The sequence below is a fragment of the Camelus ferus genome, chromosome 10, assembly GCF_009834535.1.
Source record: "Camelus ferus isolate YT-003-E chromosome 10, BCGSAC_Cfer_1.0, whole genome shotgun sequence".
NCBI classification, from domain to species: domain Eukaryota; kingdom Metazoa; phylum Chordata; class Mammalia; order Artiodactyla; family Camelidae; genus Camelus; species Camelus ferus.
Genome location: NC_045705.1, coordinates 4,333,607 through 4,357,025, shown reverse-complemented (window position 1 = coordinate 4,357,025; position 23,419 = coordinate 4,333,607). Strand labels below are relative to the sequence as shown.

The 23,419-nt window shown below is 38.7% G+C and overlaps 1 protein-coding gene across 6 annotated transcripts in view; it reads left to right on the top strand.

Moving 5' to 3' along the window:
* The window catches only part of ARHGAP42 (Rho GTPase activating protein 42), a 269,930-nt gene that overhangs the window by 224,937 nt on the left and 21,574 nt on the right, over positions 1-23,419 (top strand). For all 6 annotated transcript variants that reach the window (XR_004323064.1, XM_032488279.1, XM_006186189.3 and 3 more), the window contains 7 exons: positions 2,518-2,596; positions 3,987-4,026; positions 15,405-15,467; positions 16,416-16,490; positions 17,204-17,288; positions 17,836-17,894; positions 20,412-20,517. Coding sequence is in view for 5 of the 6 variants with exons in the window: in XM_032488279.1 (XP_032344170.1) it covers positions 2,518-2,596; positions 3,987-4,026; positions 15,405-15,467; positions 16,416-16,490; positions 17,204-17,288; positions 17,836-17,894; positions 20,412-20,517 (507 nt within the window). In the remaining variant the exon portion in view is untranslated. The remainder of the gene's footprint in view (positions 1-2,517; positions 2,597-3,986; positions 4,027-15,404; positions 15,468-16,415; positions 16,491-17,203; positions 17,289-17,835; positions 17,895-20,411; positions 20,518-23,419) is intronic.

The following is a 23,419-nucleotide window of genomic DNA, read 5'->3' as shown; positions in this document are numbered from 1 at the left end:
GTGTATTGCATGATGCTTTCCCAAAAAAATCAGACACAGTCTTACCAAAGAGTAATGTCGCTCAGTGGAAAATCTGGAAAATCAATAAAAATGACTGCATTCAAGGAAAGTGCATGTCGTGGACTGAGTCCCCATCACAATGAGGGAGCCTGGTAGCATTGTTCATGGCTCCTGGGTCAGCCTGTTTAATGACTTTGAGACCTACTGGCCTTGCTTCTGAGAAATGATACAGCTATAAATACCATAAGCTTCCTTCCATCAGTGAGATTCAGTGCGTACCATGTGCAAAACACTGTTCTGGACATTCTTAGCCATAGGGTATTGGGAGAGATGTAGAAGTTGTACATTCAAGTTTATTATCGAGGGGAAATATTTAGCTCTCCTCCTCTATTGCTTCAGTGCAAGCAGAATGGAAACAAAATAAGGATGGATATGCTTCTCGATCTCTGTTGCATTCTGTTATCTATTTTCTTCCCCTGCGTTACCACCGTACTTTTCTGAATACTCTAGCTCTGTGTGTTGGTGTGTGTGTACACAGTATGTAAGGCACTGTGACGTGCTGTAGGTACTCGTATATACCATAGCTCACACACACTGTAGCTTATAACTATGTGGTAGGGCAAGGCGCCGTTCTTACACGTCTTTAAATGTAAACGTCCATGGAGATGATGTAAAGTTGCTTGACTGGTGCACAGAGGTATCCACATCTAATTTACAAATGTTAGCCACTATATATAGAAACAGATTTTTAAAAAAGTTTCTGCTGTATAGTGTAGGGAGCTATGTTCAATATCTTGTAATAACCTTTAATGAAAAAGAATATCAAAATGAATATATGTATGTATATGCATGACTGGGACATTGTGCTGTAGACCAGAAATTAACACATTGTCACTCATGGTACTTCAATAGAAAAATAAAAAACAAACAAAAAATTTTTTTTAATTTTAAAATTAAAAAAAAAAAAAAACAAAACCTCGGGTCAGCTATTTTGGCCCTGTGTTCTTACACTTTATAGATCTGTTTATTAAATTTCTTTTCTCTCCAGAAAGTCCTTTGGGATTTTTGACTGGAGTTCTATTAGAGTTATTAATTAATCAATGGAGAGTTGACCTCTCCCTAAGATTTTATACATTTTTTTTTCAGATTTATTTTTGGGCATCTTCTTTTTATTGAAATTTTGATTAGAATTCTTTTCATTAGTAGACACTCTTGTTTTATGGTTGAGACTGTGGTATAGAAAGGCTGTTAAATTTGTTTATATATCAATCTATGTCCAGCATAGTGGTTGAACTCTATTGGTTTTAGTAGTTTTGTAGTAGGAACTTCTGGATTTTCTATGTAGAAAGTATTTTGTTGGTATATATTTACATATTTATGTATATTTATATTTTCTTAAATACCAACATATTAGTGGTTTCCCTTTTTTTTTTTTTCCCCAACACTTTCCAGATATATAACCTTGGAGCACACTGTTAACCTCTGTACTTTGGTTGTTTCATCTATAAAACAAAGATAATCAGTACCCATATCAAAGGGTGGTTGTGACAAATAAATGAGATAATAAGGGAAATGTGACTTACAACACAGTGCCTGGCACACAGTAAACAACCAATAAGTATTGGTTGTTGTGATTATTGGTGCTTTAGACTGGCTTATATTCTCCAAGATAAAATTACCTTCTTCTATATAATACATTTATTCCTTTTCCTATGAATCTAATGAACTGCTTTCCTGTTTACATGAGAGATGTATGTTTTTATCACAGTTTTAACTCATTCTGGACTTTTAATCACACAACATTTGAATGAGATTTCCTTCTTGATGCCCCTCTTCACAGAGCCCTGTAATTTTCTGTTCATCTTCTGAACAGCCTGCACAGTTCATTAGGCTTAATTTCACTTTTTCTAGATTCTTCATCTTTTTCTCTCTTACATTGGTTTCCTCTCCCCCTTTGATTTCTGTTTCTTGAAGTACATCCTCAAGTAACTCTTTCAGAATGAGTGCATGAGAGACAGTTGTTTTCAAATGTATTAACTATGATATGTGATTATTATATATATAAGCACTTTGGTTTTAGTGTCTTTTGAATAATTAACTGCTTATGGTATATAAGACTTTCTGTATTGTTATATACTCATTATAATTATTTTTAGTGACTAGATTTTACCAGCATTGGAGTCATTATCTTAATTATTCTCATATTGTGGAATGTTTAGGTGGTTTTGAACTTTAGTGAATGTAGCTCTGTCATCCTTTTTGGTCATTTCAGGGGAAATTGTTTGAAACTAGCCTCCTTCAGATGGTCTTATACTTAAAGCACTTAATGATTTTCTTTTCATTTCTTAAAATTTCTTCTTTTTTTCTTCTCTTTCTTCTTTTCTCTTCATTTCTTTTTTCTCGTTCCTGAATTTTCTTCAAATTTTACTTTTATGGTTAACTAAGAATTTAAAAAGTAATAAATGTGTCAAGGCATAAAAGTAATAAATTAAATATATGAAATGTTTGCTTTAACAGGCATGGGATCATCACGTTGCAGGCCTTCTCAGAAGCTAATCGGAAACTCTGGCTTGAAGCCATGGATGGGAAGGAACCGGTGAGAATATGACACATTCTATGATTTGTTTTATTGTTCTAATAATTTCAGAGTACGTCTGAAAAAATTTTATGTGCCTGTAGAGTATTTGAAAATATTAAAATAGCAAATCAAGGGAGTGGAGGCTCTTAACTGTTTTTCTAAGGTTGCGTCCCTGGTGCTTAGCACCAACTTTCTGATTTGTTTCTCAAGGAGACTTCCAGGACTAATTTAAAACCCCAAAATGACTTTGAAAAAATTACTTGTAATCATTAATTTGGCTGCATTGATTGCCTTCCCTTATTTAGTTAGTAATTCTTGAGTGCCCACTCTTTGCTAGGCCCATGCTAGGCTATATGATCGTCAGCGTGACGAGCAAGTTTAGGGTAGGAACTAATTCTAGTCTAGACTATTGTTTAAAAGTCTCATTTGATAAAGCTGTGGCGTGTCATTTTCCTTCTATCCAGGTCGCCATTTTACTAGTAGCTATTTTGATGTTGGCATAATTTACTTAAAATTATCAGGGAGGCTTATGTAAAAAAGGGAATAAATCACTGAAGGCTTTTGTGAAGAACACTGCACTAAATGATTAGAGGGATGAACACACCAAGCTAACAGAAGGCCCCAGTGTGTCCCTTGAAAACTGTCTTTTAAAATGGCAGAGAACTTGTGAACCTCCTTGCGAGAAGTACCTGTACAACAGCGGGGCCACACAATGTGTGGCCCCCAGACTTTGAGGCTGTCCTGACTGTTGCCAGGCAACAGTAAGATGAGTGCAGAGATGATGATCAAGCGTCTGGAAAATTTTATAACCATTAGAAGAAGTCATGTTCCATTTGTTGGGAATTTAATAATAAAAAGCTTGGACTCTGTATCTATTACGTTTATTACATTTAAATTGTATTGTAATTTTACAAAAATGTCAGTCAGCGACAGATTAAAAATTAGAAACGAAACAGTTTGCCTCTTTACCACTAGTAGTTGAGAGGCAGGCCTTGATCAGTCTGGAGGACATTTAGAAGACACTGAGATAGCGCAACAAGTACAAGTTAAGAATTGTACACATTGAGAAAAAAACACTAAGCCGATGATTTGAGGAAGGAACAACCAGGTGAAACCCATCGTGAGATACTTCCTGAAGAAGGGAATGGATGCATCATGTTGGAGAACAGAATGAGACACTTAGGTCACAGAGAAAGGGATAAAACTTTGCTCAGGGCAGGACAGCCAGGGGAGAAGGAGTGGAAGACAGGACTGGATGATAGGGTGGGGAGATGGCATTGCGGACACAGCAGTTGTAAGACCTCGAAATTCGGACACTCCCTTTGTGTATCACTGTTCCAGTGTGACTCTGGTAATCTGTTCTGGGTCATTAATTGCAAGTAACTGATTGACTCCCTTTGTTTTTTAGATTTATACCTTGCCTGCGATTATTAGCAAGAAAGAAGAAAGTAAGTCATTTTAATAATTCTTTAAAATGTTATCATGTAGTCCTTTTTTTTTTAGTTGAAGTAAAGTAACATTCTGTTAGTTTCAAGTGTACAACAGAATAATTTAATCTTTGTATACACCACAAAGTGATCACCACAATACGTCTAGTACCATCCATCACCCTCCAACTGTCCTCCTTCACCCATTTCACCCACTCCCCTACCCCCTTCCCCTCTGATAACTGTGAACCTGTTCTCTTTATCTGTTTGGTTTCATTTTGTTTGTTTGGTTTGTTTTTTATATTTCACATGTAAATGAAATCTTGTGGTATTTATCTTTCTCTTATTTTACTTAGCATAATGCCTTTGAGGTCCACCTATGTTGTTGCAAATGGCAACATTTCCTTTTTTATGGCTGTATAGTAGTCCATTGTGTGTGTATACACCATATATTCTTTATCCAGTCATCCACCAATAGAAATTTAGTTGTGTCCATACCTTGGCTATTGTAGCTAATGTTGCTATGAATGTAGGGGTGGATGTATCTTTTTGAATTAGTGCTTTTGTTTTCTTTGGATAAATACCCAGAAGTGAAATAGCTGGATTATATGGTAGTTCTCTTCTTAACTTTGAGGAGCCTTCCTACTGTTTTCCATCGTGGCTGCATCAGTATATTCCCACCAGCAGTGTATAAGGGTTCCCTTCTCTCCACATCCTCTATGGAATTTGATATTTCTTGTGCTTTTGATAATAGCCCTTTTAGCAAGTGCGAGGTGCTATCTCATTGTGGTTTTGATTTGCATTTCTCTGATGATTAGTGATGTTGGACATCTTTTTATGTGCCTATTGGTCATTTTATGTCTGTTTTGGAAAAAAATCTCTATAGGTCCTCTGCCCACTTTTAAAATTAGGTTGTTTTTTGCTGTTGAGTTGTTTGAGTTCTTTATATATTTTGGATATTAACTCCTTATCATATATATATGATTTGCAAATATCTTCTCCCATTCAGTAGGTCATCATTTCCTTTTGTTGATGGTTTCCTTTGCTGTGCGGAAGCTTTGTGGTTTGATGTGGTCCCACTTGTTTATTTTTGCTTTTGTTGCCTTTGCTTTTGGTGACAGATCCAAAACTTCCATGCAACACTGATATCAAGGAGCTTATTTTGTCTTCTAGAAAACAGGTCTAATAGTCAAGTTTTAATCTGTTTTGAGTTGATTTTTGTGTGTCTTATAAGATGGGGATCAAAATTCATTCCTTTGTATATGTCTGTTCAATTTTTCCAGTACCATTTATTGAATAGACTCTCCTTTTCCCATTATATATTCTTGACTCCTTTGTCATAAATTGTCTATGTGTGTGTGTGTGTGTGTGTGTGTGTGTGTGTGTATGTGTGTGTAGACTTTCTAGTTATTTGCCACCCTTTATCCTTGTTTAGTTTAGGATTTCATATATACTTTATGTAGTCAAATTATTTGACATTTAAAATTAATTTTCATATATTTATAAGGTTATGTATATATCCTTTAAAGCACTTTCAAATTTTATTTAACTCACTTGAGTTTCTCTCATGATGCCTAAATTTATTTTTAAAACAGCCTTATTAATCCTGAGTTTTGGATTGTTATTAACATACAAGTTAAAATGGAGTAGAGATAAAAACTGGAAAAGTACCCATTTGAAAGTCATAAATATTGAGTGTATGCAAAAGCCTTTTATTTTAACTGAATGAAATGCTTCCTAGTAATTAATTTCAGAAATTATCAAAAGGAAATGCATGATTTAAAATACCTTTTAAGAGTTAAAAAAAAATCCAAGTTTTTATCCTTGTGTTTCTTTCCTTACTGCTAATCAAAGAGTGATTAGGAGAAAATCTTTCATTGCCAATTTTTATCTAATCACAGAAACATTAACCAGCAGATAAGAGGTTTGTAAGTGCTGAATATTCATTCTGAACAATTACCTAAAAAGTAATCTGAGGTGTAATTTGCATCTGAGTAGAGTTTGAAATGTGTTTTCTAACATTGGTTTCATTGTTCACATCCAGCATATAGTCTTTTCAAATTCAAATGAACGTACTCAAGGACAAGTCTTCTTGAAAAACAAATGAACATACATATGATATTGAATAGAGCTTTTGAATGAGGACATGAACAAGTCAATCAGAATATATTTGATACTTAAATGTGCCTCTGAAACTAGAGTTTCTGTCGTAAGTAGGAAATGTGAATGAGAAAGTTGTCCAATGTCCTTAGGCTGTGATGGAGGGAGACTGTGCTTCTTCGTGTAGCAAAGACTCACCCTTCTGGAAGTCATCCTTCCTGTCGTCTTAGCCCCCAGAAACATCACTGTGCCACCGTGTGTCATCATCCATCGGTGTGTGTTTCAGACAATGGCTGTCCGAGAGTCCATGTGTTTGTATCATGTCTCACATGCTCTGGGTAAATGTGTTAGTTTTCTACCCAGTTCTCTGAGCTCCTTGTGACAGACCCCATCTCTCCTCCAAACACAGGCCTTCCCTGAGATGTGTGCGTAGCACAGATTTGTTCTGATTCTTACTCTTAGTGCCACGAGGCTTTTATTACCCAGGGGGAGATTTTGATCATAGAAAGGAATATTTCAATGACCTTTGCTTTATTAATGGTAGCACTTGAAGTTATAAATCTTAACCCTATTTTTGAGCTTCATTTTTATTATTTTGTCTTCAGCCATAATTTTTTTCTAAGCCTATCAGTCAACTTAACAGCTCTTATTTATAAATGTACCGATGTTAAAAGTAAGTCATTTTTACTTCTTTATTTTTTCATAAATTTGATAGCATTCTCTCAATGCACATTTAATCAACCAAGCTCATAGAGACACGCCAAGTTGTAATCACAAAGCTGGTAAATTTTATTCTCTCAAATTCAGCACCCTAATAAGACAAATTTGTGATTCTGGCAAATACAATCTTCCTAAACACCAGACCACTTCTGTAATCTAGTAAATGTGCCTATAGATGCAGAAATTAATACCTTTCTAAGTATTCTAAACATTCTAAATAAATTACATGTGAAATTGTGTAGTTGTTTCAGAAGTTCTTGCTGCATTAATATAAAGCCAAGTTATCCAAAATTACACTTGTTTTTGTTTGTTTCTACACATTCTTGGAGACTGAAATTTGCTCACTTGAACAGACTCACCACTCTGTTTAAAAGTCAGGACTATGGTCTATGCCACCAGTAAAAGAACCCCTGTCTAACGGAGGCACAGAATTGAATGCACCTTCTAGAACTAAGTTTCCCATTGCCGTGGGGTGGACTTTTTGGCATTGCCAATCTGCATGAGCAGGACTTTCTCAGCACTCTTTGTTCCAGCACGCAATGACGTGCCTTTCCCTGGAATGATCTGTCTCTTAGACTCGTCAAAGGGCTTTGCAGGTCCTCAGAACTTCATCTTTCTTATGTGTAATTTTGAACAGTCTACTACATCACGGCCTCAGATGTATTCATGGAACTTTGAATCTCCTGCTCAGGCTCTAACTTTAACGCTTTCTCTTTTATCATGTGTCTTAGCAGCCACTATCTTTCCGGTGATTTAATGACACACAGGATATACCTTTATGCTCAACAGTATTCCAGATTCCGGCACATGCCCCTGTGAAGAGCAGCATTGCGTTTTTCTTCCTAGTGATACATCCAGAATTGTGTTTGTTTCAGTTCAAAATTACATTCCAGTGACTGTGAAGTTCTCAAACCTTTCTCAAATCTTGAATAAATCATGTGAGTTCATCGCGTTGTGAGTTCAGAGCAGCTTGTATCTTTATGTTCGCCCCTTCCACCATTTCTCTGCACATCATCTTGGTTTTCTGACATCTGTGTCCCTTTGTGGCACTTGACTCTCCCCCAGAGTGGCGCTATGTCAGTTTTAGTCTGTAACTTCTCTCACAGTTGGTATCTGAAGCCAGTACCAGCCTTGATTCATTCCCCACCTCGAGAAGCGCTTCTGTGTAGCCTTGCTAATTCAGAGGGACTCCGTTTATCTTTGGTTATTCCTGTTATCCTTTGGAAATTCAGTTTTGCGAGGAATGTATTTGTGTTTTTGAACTGCTGCAGATAATAACGGATCTTAGGATGGTAAAATATAAAACTCAGGTAAAAAATTGTTTTAAATGTCAGACACTGGAAGTAGTTGTGTGTCTGTGTTTTCACTGAAGACCCTAAAAGCAACAAAGTAAGAACTATCTAGTGTCCTGAGGAAGGACCGTGCTGTGAACATACAGAGAATATGTGCCACGGACGTGAGGCGTGAAACTGTGCTGTGACTTGCAGTGTCAAGGCTCTTTTCAAGGCTACCCTGAAGAAGCCTCCCCACTTTGTCATTACCCTTAGTTGGTCATCGTCAGAATACAGATGCCGTAAATGAGACTAGCATCCTTCAGTGGAGAAGGAAAGTTTGACTCACCTTTATGGAAAAAGCATCAAGTTAAAAAGCTAGAGCATTGGTCAGTCACAGGATGTGAAATCCACAGATACTCCTCTGGTTGTGAAATATGCCACAGTATCTTTTTCTTGACATTGTAAGACTTTGGGGCTCCCCTAAATTACATCCCCCTCCTTCAATTCAGTATGTTCTTCTCAAGGCCTCTGATCAAACAGTTTTGTTTCCACCACTGAGACCCGGAAGAGGGTCAGGGCTCAAGTTCTCTTCGTGGGCAGAGCAGAGCAGAAGGAAAGACCAGTTTGGGCCAGAGCTGTGGACACATAACTGCTCATCCTTTAGAAGAGAAAAGGTCCTATGCAAATGACAAACGCCAATAAATACACTTTTTTTTCCTGTTGAAGCCACATGTAGTATGATACTGGTTGTCTATGATGAGGGCCTTTTAATCTGAAATGGAAGATTAGGAGTGCTAATACGGAATTAAGGACAAGTGTTGCTTTGTTCTGACAACCCTGAGCGCGTACTGTAAAGCCAAGGAGGTGACATCTGGCTTTTTAATGACCAGGAAGCTGAAGGTACAAGGACTTTGGCTTTGTTGGATGTATGGAAGACTTTTTCTTCCTTCCTTCCTTTCTTTTTCTCGTGGCTGTTTGAATTCTGTTGAGATTAATAGCTTTTGTGCTGTTAAATTGCTTTATGGAAACTTTATTTGGGTTTCAATAAAAATTTTAGTCCTGAATAGTTTCTGGAGGAAAAAAATAATGTTTATACTTAACTTTTGATTGAATAAATTAAGTTCTTTAAGTCAGCCTATCTTCTGCTTTACCCTTAGGCCAAGGATCACTAATGTTACAGGATTGTCGGATTTAAGTGCCGGGGAGTTTGTGGTAGTTGTGCTCTGCCTGTCCCTCTGGTCCTCTCTACAGAGAGATACAGGCCCCGGGTAAGGGCCCTCGGAGGGAACCGACCAAAGTTAGCTGATAAGCTCTAACCCTCGTAGAAGCCGTCAGAGAGGGTACTTGAGGAAGCCAGGTACAAAGCAGTGACTGGCAAGCCACCCATCACTAAGCATTTGTTGGCTGCCGGCTCTGGGCCCGGCCCTGAGCCCTGATCCAGCGATCCACGTTTCATACTGAGGGGGCTGCTCCCCTCAATCACTTGCCCTCCACTTGAGAACTGTGATGTCAGCCTGTAACAGTGTGATCTGATTTAGGGAGAACCCCTTCCATTGACATTTCATTGGGATACGAAGGCGTTCCCCTGTTTGTCTTTGTTAAACTATAGTGACCTGTTCTTGAATTCTCATTAGCGCTAACATACTAAGTGTAGTAAGCCCTTCGTGGCTTTGGAAGGCTGGCAAGTGCCCTTTGCAGAACGTGCTCGCCCCTGGCTGCCCGCAGAAGCACCGCTCCTCGTCAGTCACTGGGAGACAGAGAGAGCTCAGCAGAAAGCGCTGGGCGCCTGCGCCAGGCACTGTTACGTGGTCGTTTGTAAGGCAGCCCTGGTAGGGCACTGCTGCTACTGCCCTTTGCTGCCTTTTTATAAGACTTGTCAAGTCAGTAGCTAAAAAAAAAAAAAAGATATATTTCAATTAAGCAGGGAAGAGCTAAGCATGTGGGATTGGCTTTATTTCATTTCGTCCTTTTTGCCATAGCAAACTGTTGTGCATCGTTAGATCAGAGCTGGCCGGGTGATGCTGTGGTCTCAGAGACTTGACCACAGTAAAGGTTCGTTTCTTGATCGTGCTGTGTGTCCATTCAGCTCAGCTGTGATTCTCTTTATATTTTTTTTAACATTTTTTATTGATTTATAATCATTTTACAATGTTGTGTCAAATTCCAGTGTTCAGCACAATTTTTCAGTTATTCATGGACATATACACACTCATTGTCACATTTTTTTCTCTGAGTTATCATAACATTTTGTGTATATTTCCCTGTGCTATACAGTGTAATCTTGTTTATCTATTCTACAATTTTGAAATCCCAGTTTATCCCTTCCCACCCTCCGCCCCCCTGGTAACCACAAGTCTGTATTCTCTGTCTGTGAGTCTATTTCTGTCCTTTATTTACACTTTGTTTTTGTTTGTTTGTTTTTGTTTTTGTTTTTTAGATTCCACATATGAGCGATCTCATATGGTATTTTTCTTTCTCTTTCTGGCTTACTTCACTTAGAATGACATTCTCCAGGAGCATCCATGTTGCTGCAAATGGCATTATGTTGTCGGTTTTTATGGCTGAGTAGTATTCCATTGTATAAATATACCACCTCTTCTTTATCCAGTCACCTGTTGATGGACATTTAGGCTGTTTCCATGTTTTGGCTATTGTAAATAGTGCTGCTATGAACATTGGGGTGCAGGTGTCATTCTGAAGTAGATTTCCTTCTGGATACAAGCCCAGGAGTGGGATTCCTGGGTCATATGGTAAGTCTATTCCTAGTCTTTTGAGGAATCTCCACACTGTTTTCCATAGTGGCTGCACCAAACTGCATTCCCACCAGCAGTGTAGGAGGGTTCCCCTTTCTCCACAGCCTCTCCAGCATTTGTCATTTGTGGATTTTTGAATGACGGCCATTCTGACTGGTGTGAGGTGATACCTCATTGTAGTTTTGATTTGCATTTCTCTGATAATTAGTGATATTGAGCATTTTTTCATGTGCTTTTTGATCAGTTGTATGTCTTCCTTGGAGAATTGCTTGTTTAGGTCTTCTGCCCATTTTTGGATTGGGTTGTTTATTTTTTTCTTATTGAGTCGTATGAGCTGCTTATATATTCTGGAGATCAAGCCTTTGTCGGTTTCACTTGCAAAAATTTTCTCCCATTCCGTAGGTTTTCTTCTTGTTTTATTTCTGGTTTCCTTTGCTGTGCAGAAGCTTGTAAGTTTCATTAGGTCCCATTTGTTTATTCTTGCTTTTATTTCTTCTAGGAGAAAATTTTTGAGATGTATGTCAGATAATGTTTTGCCTATGTTTTCCTCTAGGAGGTTTATTGTATCTTGTCTTATGTTTAAGTCTTTAATCCATTTTGAGTTGATTTTTGTATATGGTGTAAGGGAGTGTTCTAGCTTCATTGTTTTACATGCTGCTGTCCAGTTTTCCCAACACCATTTGCTGAAGAGACTGTCTTTATTCCAATGTATATTCTTGCCTCCTTTGTCGAAGATGAGTTGACCAAAAGTTTGTGGGTTCATTCTGGGCTCTCTATTCTGTTCCATTGGTCTATATGTCTGTTTTGGTACCAATACCATGCTGTCTTGATGACTGTAGCTCTATAGTATTGTCTGAAGTCTGGGAGAGTTATTCCTCCAGCCTCTTTCTTTCTCTTCAGTAATGCTTTGGCAATTCTAGGTCTTTGATGGTTCCATATGAATTTTATTATGATTTTTTCTAGTTCTGTGAAATATGTCCTGGGTAATTGGATAGGGATTGCATTAAATCTGTAGATTGCCTTGGGCAGTGTGACCATTTTAACAATATTGATTCTTCCAATCCAAGAGCATGGAATATCTTTCCATTTTTTAAAGTCTTCTTTAATTTCCTTCATCAATGGTTTATAGTTTTCTGTGTATAATTCTTTCACCTCCTTGGTTAGATTTATTCCCAGATATTTTATTACTTTGGGTGTCTCTTTATATTTTTAATCTCAAACCCAAGTTCATGGAGTAACCTCTCTCTATAACATTGTTGATCTTGTGCCAGAGGGGAGAAGGCTACTACATACCAGCCCTTCGTGGCTGCTGGATAAAACATTGTCACTTCCATTCATATTTCGTTGGCTAGTGCCTATCATAGGGCAAAGCCTGTCTTAGAGGGAACTGAGAAACAGAATTGTCCCGCAGGAAGGGCCAGCACATATGGATGGACTGTAATCCCAGGCTGCTGTGATCTGAGTTCAGTTGCAATGAGAGGACGTGTTTGTTCATTGTGATTTATTGAAGCTTCATGAGACTAAAAGGACATGTATCTTAATATCCAACTTGTCTCTTCAGTGACCAGCTAGATTCACAGTGCCTGAGTGGTTTAGCCTTGATCTCCACTTGTTTAAAGAAACAGATCATTGCTCTGGCTCCAAGTATTTTTAAAATAAGTAACATGGTATGCCTCTTTGAAGAGTAACACTCCTGGCAGAGGGTGCCTCAAGCCCAGTGACTTCAGCCAAGCCCAGAGTTACCTCGTAGGTGTGATTTACACATGTAGATTTCACATCCTCCCCTAGCCAATGAGGATGATGATGGCAATAGCCAAAACGTCCGTAGCACTTACCGTGTTCCAAGCAGTATTCTGGGAGCTTTGCAGATGTTAACGCGTTTCATCTGTGAATAACCCTTTGCTGACAGTGCTGTTATCCTTGTTGTATAGAAGAGGAAACTGAGGCAGCGAGATTAAAACTGTGCCCAGTAATAAAGCTAGCAAGTGGGATAGTAACTGCTGTCTCTTTCATCCTAAAGCAGTGATGTGTGGACGGGAGCGCGTGGAAAAGGGGACTAGCATCTAATTAGGCTTGTGCCATTGACGCTCTTCACTGCTTCACGTGCTTTTGTCTTCATCTCACTAGAGCCCTTTGATATACGCGTGGTTGCTCCCCTGATGCTACAGATGAAAGAAACAGAGTCCCTCAGAGTTAACAGGCACACTTCCATCGCAGAGCAGTAAGAACCCCAGGTTTCCCTGGCTCTAACCAAACTGGGTGCTCCCTCTGCATCGTGGGACCTCCCTGTACTCTTTCAGGCAATGGCAAAGCACGTGCAAAGGACACAAAACAAAAATGCATGGTGATTTTTGACAACACAGTATATTCTTTCACATCTCTGAGTTGATTGATAGTGTTTTACTTACTCGTGTGGAGAGAGCTAAAGCCCGAGACTGATGGACACAGCAGGACAGCGGCACCCATGGAGTGACCCAGCGGTCAGACTGGGTGTAAGGTTCTCTTCTCCATCATGAGCCTGTGACACAGCTTTATTAGGATGGAACGGGGCATTGCTGCCAAATATCCCAGTATTCCTTCAAGACAGAGCCTGGTTACTGCTTATTTTTCTCAAAATGGATACTTAGAGAAAGTCTGTTTTTGTATATCACAATTAGTCATTTAGCCAAGAGCAGGTTTTATTGAAATTTTTTTAAAAAATGGCTTTCTCTTTCTTTTAATCTTTTTTATTGAAGAGTTGAAAAATGTGACTTCAAGAACCAAATGGTATAAATGTCGTGAACTTACAGCTTTAATTGATACAAAATGCTAGTGTATCATTTTTACCAGGGTTACGTGTTTTGGCTCAGTTTTTATTGTTAAAGATGAAAATTAATCATTGGTTCCTTACCTCTCCATTCACCTGTTTTCCTATGTTTAATAAACATTTTAAACTATTTGAATATACTGTAATGCTGTGTTTGACATTTTGGGTTATTGGAAGCAAACCAATCACTTCTTGGTGTCCAAAAACTCTCCCTCTCATGTAGGTAGTCACTGCTAGTAAGGTGCTTGTTGAACAGCCTTCTTGTCTGTTGCGTTCACCTAAAGCATTCACTGAGTTCTGTTCACTTGACCTCTAGAGCACTGGGGACACACAAAATATAAATGAGCCAGTTCCTATTGGTGCTAACATATATTTTAGTTTTGACAGTTTTACATTTTTAAATCTATTTTTTATTTCTAAAAACCAATTTTTAAAAAGATCAGTTACAAAATCCAGTGAATAAAAATGACAGTTTCTACCTTCTATCATTTTCTTTCTTACTGGAATTTGCGTGGATATGTCTAGAGCTTTTTCCTAGGAAGATAGAAACATTGATACCCTCAAATTTTATGTTTTAAGAAATTGGGTCATCCTGTCCTCCAGACTGCGTTTTTCACCTAACAACACATAATAGTCTTCCAAGTCAGTATCTCTAGTTTGTTGATTTCTCATTTCTCATCTAAAGTTTCTCAAAACTTTCAGTCAGTTCAGTTTCAGTGATTTTCTGTTCTAGGATTTCTTCAGTCTTTTAACTTTTCCTGGCACCCTTTAAAAAAGTTTGTAGTGTAATTTTTTGGTATATATTTTTCGTCTGTGGATCTGTATAGTTACATGGCTGTGTTTAATCCACCATCTTCAAATGGAAGCCAATTTTCACTTTCTATTGGTTTGAATTGTCCTCTTATATTATTTGGGAATATTAAGAAATACCATATTTCCATCATGTGATTAAATTTTTCATTATAGTATGAAAAAATGTTTTGAATTCTTCCTCTGGATGTTCTTTGGTATTCTTAAATCCTTTCTCTTTAAACAAGTAATCTAATTTGATCTGGCCCCCAAACCTTAAGAAACTTTGAATAGATTTAAAGGAAATCTGGCAAAAAGCAATGAAAATAAATTGCTATTTTGCAATGGAGGATCTTTGGAGAGGTTTTAGTGGACCTAAACCTATTTTGAATTATTTCGAGCATGATACAAAATCCAGTAGAATGAACATTGGACCTGAATTCAGGAGAACCGAGTTAAAATGTGGCTCTAGGTCTTGAGAACAAAGAAAAACTAAGTTTTCAGCATTCTGATGAATCATCTTAAGATTGCAGAGCTTTCTCTCTACCTCATAATGTTGTTTTGAGAATCTCTTGGGAAAGAATATGTGAATAGCTTTGTAACATAATTATTAACACACAGTAAAAGTTTATTTTTATTGCATTTGCTTCTGTCATCTGGAAAAATATATAGTAAAGGATATTGCTAATTTTAGGGAAAATGGATGGGATCAATTTAACCTATTCCTTTCTGTGAAAAATCTCTGTTTCTAACTAAGCAAATTGATATGAAAACATTAGGGAATGTGAACCTCCCTCCTTCACTTCTACCCCCAAATAAAAGTTCAGATGCCAACCAAAATATTTGATAAGCTTAGTAACAACCACTCTGCCATCAAGTCATATAACAATGGAGCCAGCTGAAGCAGGAATGTAAGTTCAGCATAAATAATTAATATGATTTTTCTTTCACTTTCAGTGTACTTAAATGAAGCAGGGTTCAACTTTGTGAGAAAATGCATTCAAGCTGTGGAAACGCGAGGTCAGTGTTGCCTGACGGGTACACCATCCCTGTCTTGTGGTCCCTTCTGACGTCGAAGCTGCTTAGAAAATGGGGATGTATTTAGTTATTAACATGAGGTTAACTTTAAGAAATATATGAATTATAAATTATCCAAGCACATAAATAGCTGTAGTTTGAACTTGAATTTACCAGAGTCATACTATCAACATACTTTAATGAATTTTTATAATATAGCTTCACTTCACTTCGTACTGATGGACGCTGTATTATTATTATTTTCCCCAAGCTTTAGGAAGTTAAGATTGCTAAAGAGCTTGAATTCAGCTCTCCTCTTTCCCTGCATTATTTCCCTTAGTGATTGTAACCATTGTCCCAACTTCAGCACCTTTCTTCCCCTCTAGTCATGACCTCTGTCCTGAAGTCCACTGTGTTTGCCTGTTTCACTTCCGGGGAAGCTAGTCTAAAACAAAACTCCTGTTGGGCTTTGGCGTTCTGTAAACTTGGCTCCCACTTAGAAGTCCTGAGAAGTTAAGTAGGTTCCTTAAATTCTCGGAATCAGTTTCCTCACCTTTAAAGTGAACCTGTCAAAAAAAAATGAAATAAATAAAATGAAGCTGTCAGTGCTGTGGAAGTGTTGAACTTCCCTGAACGTTCCCATGATTGAGGGAACGGAATATGAGACATACTGACCATCCTTTCCCATCTGGGGTGCTTTTTATATTCACATAGTGGTGAATAGGCAGGTGTGCTTTGCCTCTTTGAAGCCCTTCATAGACTTTCAAATCACTGTTCAGTGTCTGCTCGGAGCAGTGTATGTCTGATGGGTGTTTCCAGGGTAGGTGTGCTAAAGTGAAAGTGAATACATAGCTTTCAAATTTTAGGTAAGCATATGTCTGAGTTTTTAACACTCTGTACCTGGGAAGCTGTGTTTTAAGCTGCTTTCCTGTGATTTTTCCTTCTCATCAGGTATCACCATTTTAGGCCTTTACCGAATCGGAGGAGTGAACTCCAAGGTTCAGAAACTCATGAACACTACATTTTGTAAGTGTTGGATGAAGCCAATTACTTAATTTTTATATTCATATAGAAAGTCCAAACCATAGGTTTCCTTGAGATATAGATTATTGCTTGTCTGAGTATTTTCAAGTCGTATTTAAAATTAATATTTGTATCCTGTTTTTAGTGCCCAGTTATGATAGATGAACAATCAGAATTTGAGAGGGGGCCTTTTATTTATAATATTGGGCTTTTCCTCAAGTATCCTTTGATTAGCTGGAGGTACAGTAAGATTTATGGATGCTGGGATTCAAATTGCATGACTTGGAATCCTAACTTGGCCAGTTAAGAGCTTTGTGACCTTGGGTAATTTGTTTAACCTCTCTGTGCCTCCACCTCCTCATTTCTAAAATGAGGATAATAATGGCGCCTGCCTCATTAAGAGCTGTAAGGATTTGGTATGTTAATCCATGTAAAGCACCTAGAAGCATTCCTGGCACACAGTAAATGCTCTGTAATGTTAGCAATTAGCAAACATGTGACATGAGAAACTATATTCCACACGAAATCTTTGAGGTTCAGTGTCAGAGTGGGCTTTGCACCACCTCATGCAAACAGCTGTCCTGAGGTTAATTCCATCGGCATTCTAAGAAATAAATGCCTCTCTTTAACTTACCTATGTTTGTGTCCATTTCCTTAATGGTGAGGGTGACATTTCGAATTGCACAGTTTAAACATCTTATTTTCCTTCTTTTCAGCTCCTAAATCCCCTCCCGATATGGACATTGACGTTGAACTGTGGGATAACAAGACAATAACAAGTGGGCTGAAGAACTACCTCAGGTGAGGGGGCTGGGCTCCTGCTGCCCTCGTGTGATGGCTCGGCCACCCCCTCGGCGGTCACCGTGGGTTCCGTGAGCTCCACTCCTTAGCGTGGGTCCTTCACTTACGGTGGAATCGTACAGGCTGAGGACCTTTATGTTTAGTGTTCTGGAACCTATGTGTGGTTGTTCAAAGAATAAACCAGAAAGGCTGCAGTATGTTATGAATACTAAATAATAATTTCTGTTTCATATTATTTTGAATTAGGGTTTTCAATACACAAAATTGAAATTGAAAGGTTTGTTTGTTTGTTTTTAACTATTGCCCCCATATCTGAGAGAGATTTTAGTTCTGTGGTCCAAAAAAAATTGTCTTCCAGCCTCCCCTTGTAATACAGTGATGCTAAGGGACATTGGTGTCTCTGAAATCTGCCTTTTAGAGCTGTCTGCAGCCTCCCTGCTAGGACTTTGTCATACACCTAGTCACCCAATTCTTAAAGGAGCCCTGAAAGTTCAGGGACAATCAGAAGATACTGCCATTCTAAAATTTGCTTCATTCTCCATTGTAGGTGCCTTGCGGAACCACTGATGACTTATAAATTACACAAAGATTTTATTGTTGCTGTTAGTAAGTACATTTCCATTGGACACACTGTAATTGCTGTGGTTTTATGCTGTGTTAGAGGTGTAAGTTTAAACCTGCTAGTTAACGTGTTCCTACATACTGCTTAAGAAATTGTCACTCTCATATTTAATAGCCTACAACATGGTCTATAAACAAATAAGAAATGGCAGAATGAACTAAAATAATTTGTTACTTAAGAAGACCTCATTGGGGTGATAAGTATTCTGTGATTAGAAAGAGCTGTGAGGAATTATTCTAATTTTATTCTGCTTGATTGATGAATGTCAGTTTCTTACAAGAGCAACTTCATGGTTAAATAGACAAGACTGCAAATAAATACAGGCAGTTATGTGACCACCCCCAGCATACACATCCTCACATGCTATATTCCTAAATCTGGAGAAATAGTCAGATATTTTTGGCAGGTGACAAGCTCTTCCATCAGTCCCCTTCCCTTCATGTGATATTTATTGGTGATGATCACATATCTATGTTATTTCTTTAAATCTGTGACTGCCATAATATGATATAAATAGATAGGTTTAATTCAAAAATTGTGGGGAGTTGGGGAGGAGTCAGTGAGAATCACATAGACTGAGAAATTCGAAGTGTGTCCTTGTAATACATTGAGCTCAAAGTACCAGGTCGCCGTGTGGAAGCCCATGGCGACAACTAGTGATGGTTAGGAGTTGTCACTTCCTTGTTCAGATGTATGCAGTGTGACTGTAACAAGAGTATTTTTCACAATCCAAGAAAGAAATCAGCTGCATTAGTTTATTACCACACATTGTAATGTCACAGGAAACATTATCTGCTGATAAAAGTGTCAGATAACGTTGAATGACCTTGGTTTTGAGCCGAGGATACACGACTGACCCCATGATCTCATAAACATCTATACTACTTAGCTTTCTCCTGAAAGCTTTGCACTCCATGTCCTCTTTACAATAATCTATCTTCGTGGGAAGAACAAAACCTTAGAAAACATATAATCCAACCTCATTCTATTAACCAGGAAATCAGGACCCAGAGCGGGCAAGTGACTTTGTCCAAGGACGCTAGTAAATTCATGGCAAGATCAGGACTACAAGCCAGCTTTTTGATTCTTAACCTAGAACTCTTTCTTATAAAAACTGTTGTTTTGTAACAAATTGTGTTTGATCCACTTAACAGGAATGGCTCAATGAGCCGGTTGTTTTGATGCAAACAGCAGGTCGCAAGATTTCTTTTTCTCTCCACTTCTGTGGCAAATACTGAACATATATTCCCTGCCACAATAATGTGTCTAAGAATTCATCTTTTGTATGGGATACTAGTAACATTTAGTAACATTTGGTATTATTCGGCTTCAAGCAAGAGAAGTGCAGCTCAGGGAAAAGGGGAAGTTATTCAGAGACGAGGGGGAGTCTCAAGCTGCATCCTTGGCAGAGGATGGGTCATGCCTTCCGTGACCTGCACCAGGAACCGTGAACTTTAGGATCCTCTGCCTGTTCTCCCCACTCTCTTTGGAGGGTTTCTCATGTCTGTTCTTTGCTGCATGTCTGCCACATTCTTTCCTGACAGATTTTCTTGGCTTTGAAGCACATCTGGTCATGATCTGCCTGGTTTTACATGATCTGCCTTTCCCCACATCCTGCAGACTGAGTGTTGGTGTCTGTCTCCATTCCACCTCCTGGGAGAGACCTCATGTTTGGCCCAGCCACAGCTGGGCTGTTTCTCCACCTCATGTCCAGGCAGCCACACCCAGAAGAGATGGGGGTACCATAATATAAACCCTATGTGTTGGGCACTTTCTGGAGAAAGGTCTGGTTAGGGTGGACAGTCCCCCCAGCATTTGTTTATCATGATAAGAGAATGTTAAATAGGTTCCTTGTTCTGAAGCATTCAAAGTTTTTCTAGCAGGCATGTCAGCATCTTGGCTTTCGCCTTGCAGCCTAGACTTGCTTTAGATGATTTTTGGCTTTTCAGATTTACCCTTGTCAGTGTAGGCTTAAAATCTACCAGGCCTTTGTGCATGCAGTAATCCTGACACCTCAGCAAAGTAACTCCCTGCTGTCCTTGAATCTGTAAAATCTGGAAAGGAGTGCCCGCTTCCTCTGGTCTGATGGAGTCACTCGGAGGTTTCGGTGTGACAGAGTGCACTACGGTGCCTCACACATGAGGCAGTTTATAACACCTGCTGGGATCACTCACCTGGCTAAAGGTTTTATTCTGTCCTTGTGCGGTGAAACCCAAGCCGGAGATGCGTTACGGTTGTACAGAAGGATACAGTTCAGGGGCTGAGAGCTCAGGTCTGGATTAGATGAAGCTGGGTCTGTTTGCCTTCTCTGCTTACTAATTTCAGACTGTGAACAAGTTACTCAATGTCTCTAAGCCTTAAAAACGATAGTGAGAACACTCACCACATGGAACAGGACTTACAGGCAGGAGGTGGAAGTGGTTATGATGTTTCAATCACTGACGTTTAAGTACACATCTTAATGCAATTAAAATTCAAACATTTGCAACCTTCTGTTACAGAATCTGATGACCAGAACTACCGGGTGGAGGCTGTGCACGCGCTGGTGCACAAACTGCCGGAGAAGAACAGAGAGATGCTGGACATCTTAATAAAGCACCTGGTCAAGTAATTCTCTGACTTAACATTGTTCACTTAACTCCTTGTTCCCCCGTTAAGTTTAAGCATGTTTATGTCTTTTTAAAGGGTGCGATGGAGCCGTAGCGTTGCCACTGTAATGAGTCCCATCAAATGTGCTGAAACAGGATGTGGCAGTTTCTTTTTAAGATACATCTGTATGTTTGAGTGTGTGCCTGTGTGTGTTTACGATACGCAAATAACTATATCCTTTGCACCAGTTGTACTAACGATGAAAAATTTACATGTCAACCTAAAAATATATGGAGTATTTAATTCTTTCTTAATTCTTGTAGTTGCATTGTAAGCTCTAGCTCTGAAGACCAGTTCTCTATTCTAGTAGGGTCAGCAGCTTCACCCCTGCTATGCTAATGTTAGCTTCCTTCTCCAGAGGCATGGTGTCTCTTGGTCTTTGAAGATTTTTCTTATTCTCCTGTTAGTTCATCTGTGTATTTAAAAATCTTGATAGATAGATATTGTATTAGTCACGTTTCTCCAGAGAAGCAGAACCAGTAGGATGTGTGTGTGTGCACATACATATACGCATATATAAGAGATTGATTGATTGCAAGGACTTGGGTGCCTGATTGTGGTTGCTGATTTCAGGGCAGGCTGGAGACCCAAGGAGGAGCTGACATTGCAGCTCAAATCCAAGGCAGTATGGAGGCAGGATTTCTTCCTCCTCAGGGTATCTCAGTCCTTTTCTCCAACTGATTTTGGATGAGGCTAACTCGCGTTATGGAGGGTGGTTTGTTTTACTTAAATGTCTGCTGATTTAAATGTTAATTTCATCTAAAAAAATACCTTCACAGAAATATATAGAATTATGTTTGACCAAGTCTTCGGATACTGTGGCCTAGCAGATCTGACATATAACATTAACCATCACAGACCTGTCTGTCTAGAGTCACACATATGTACACACTTAATCCAGAAGATTTTTTTTTGCCATTCTGCTGGAAACAATAACCCAAATGCATAAGAATTCCCCCACAGCCTCATTTAAAAATAGATTTTTTTTCTCTTAATGAGAACCACTATTTGCAATCAAATGATTTATTCTTCCTTGTTTGCTACAGGTAGTGGCCCAGTTTATGCTCTTTTGAGCCGTGCACATTGGAGATACTGCTAAGTATTAGTGTCTCATTTTAATTTGCAGGCCTTGAGATAACATGAATTACCCCCACCCCTTGAAATAAGAAGGAAACCCACTAGGAATGACATCCAGTTCATTATTAACTATTGCTCGTGGCAACACCTCTTTTAGCTAATGAACCAGAACTCAATATCCTTGGTCAGAATTATGTAGTCTTGAATTATATTTTTGAGTTCTTCATGAAACTTAACCACATTGTATTTCCTGAGCATCTCTTGCTGTGTTCAAGCGAAGTTTTTAGTAAAGCCTTTTAAAATGGACTTTTTTTAGAGCCTCATGAATGTCACGTAAAATGTTTTTGCTTAATTATGCATGAACACAATCCTTACCATTAATTATGAATTTGATACAGGAAATAGCAGAGATTATCTGGTCACTGAAGAGTTCTTAAAATTCTTTTGCTCAACCTTCACCACTGTTCCTGAATTTCTCTTAAACCTGTAAGAGGTCAATCTCCGTGCACTGGGCAGTGGCCATAGAATGTGTGCCCACGTCACCAGTAACTTACTTAAGTAAACTATTAACAACTAATAACACTCTTGGTCCCCGGCCACCTTAGTGGCTTAAAAAGAATTTAAGGTGAGTGACGTAGTTTGGCCAGTGGTCTAAAGGATCCAAAACTGGTTCCAAATCTCCATCAATCAGTGTTAGACATGGTATCAATCGTTGATTTCTTTTTGAGAATACTTTGTCTGTAAAATGTGGCCATCTGTGGTCTCTCCTATGACTCAGACTGTAAGTATTTAGAAGTGCAGTTGGGTCTCTGCTTCGTGCCCCAGAGGGAGTGAGGTGCAGAACTGGCTGAAATGTGGGATGGCAGGGGTCTGTACCACCTCACTAGCCCAGCGGGAAGGACAGTCAATGAAGAGAAGATGGGTGATGAAAACAGTGCATCTTCTGAACAACATATTCACCACCTCTTCTTTTCAAAACAAACCAGTTTTTGTTTACAATTTCTCAATTTATTCCCAGTGAGCTGAATATTAATCACAGTCTAGGTTACTTAAACTCCTAGAACTTACATTTTAGCAAGTGTACCTAGAGCTGATTTAATTACATAGAAGAATATTACTTTAAGATCACATTTTATTCAGTTTAACTCATTTAATTCTCTCAACCCTGCTCTGAGGGTTGTTATACTTCATTGATGAGGAAACTGAAGCCTAGAGGTAGTAAATAACTTGGCTGATTGCACCCAGCTTCCAGGTCAGAGGGACCCAAGCTTTGAATCCAGACAGGCTCACTGCCTTTACAGATGACTTAGTAGATTCTCTAATGCGTATTAAGCAATTAACATATAACATATGATTGTATAAAGAGGAAACTTAGAATGAAATTATTCTTATACTAACCAGGAACCTTCTTAGCTAGTGCTGTCTTGGGCACAAGGGAAAAAATTCAGTCAGTGGGACAGCCAGCTCTTCCTGTCTTACACCAACAACTGCATGGATAATCCAGAATCCTGGATTCCTGGTAAAAAGTTTCCTTTTGCTACTAGAATGAAGGTAGTGTGCACGCTCACTCAGTCAGACATAAACGTGATCTTGTGTTGTGCTCCGTCCCAGCACTGTACATCCTAACAGCCTGGCTGGGAGTAAGATAGAAAAGGCAATGGTTAACTTAGAAGATTGGTTAAATAAATGAGGTTTCCTCTTAAGAATGCATCCAGTTTCCAAATTAAATTAGTTAACTAGGCAAAGTCATTTTTGAGAGTTTACTTGGATTACTTTGCTAAGG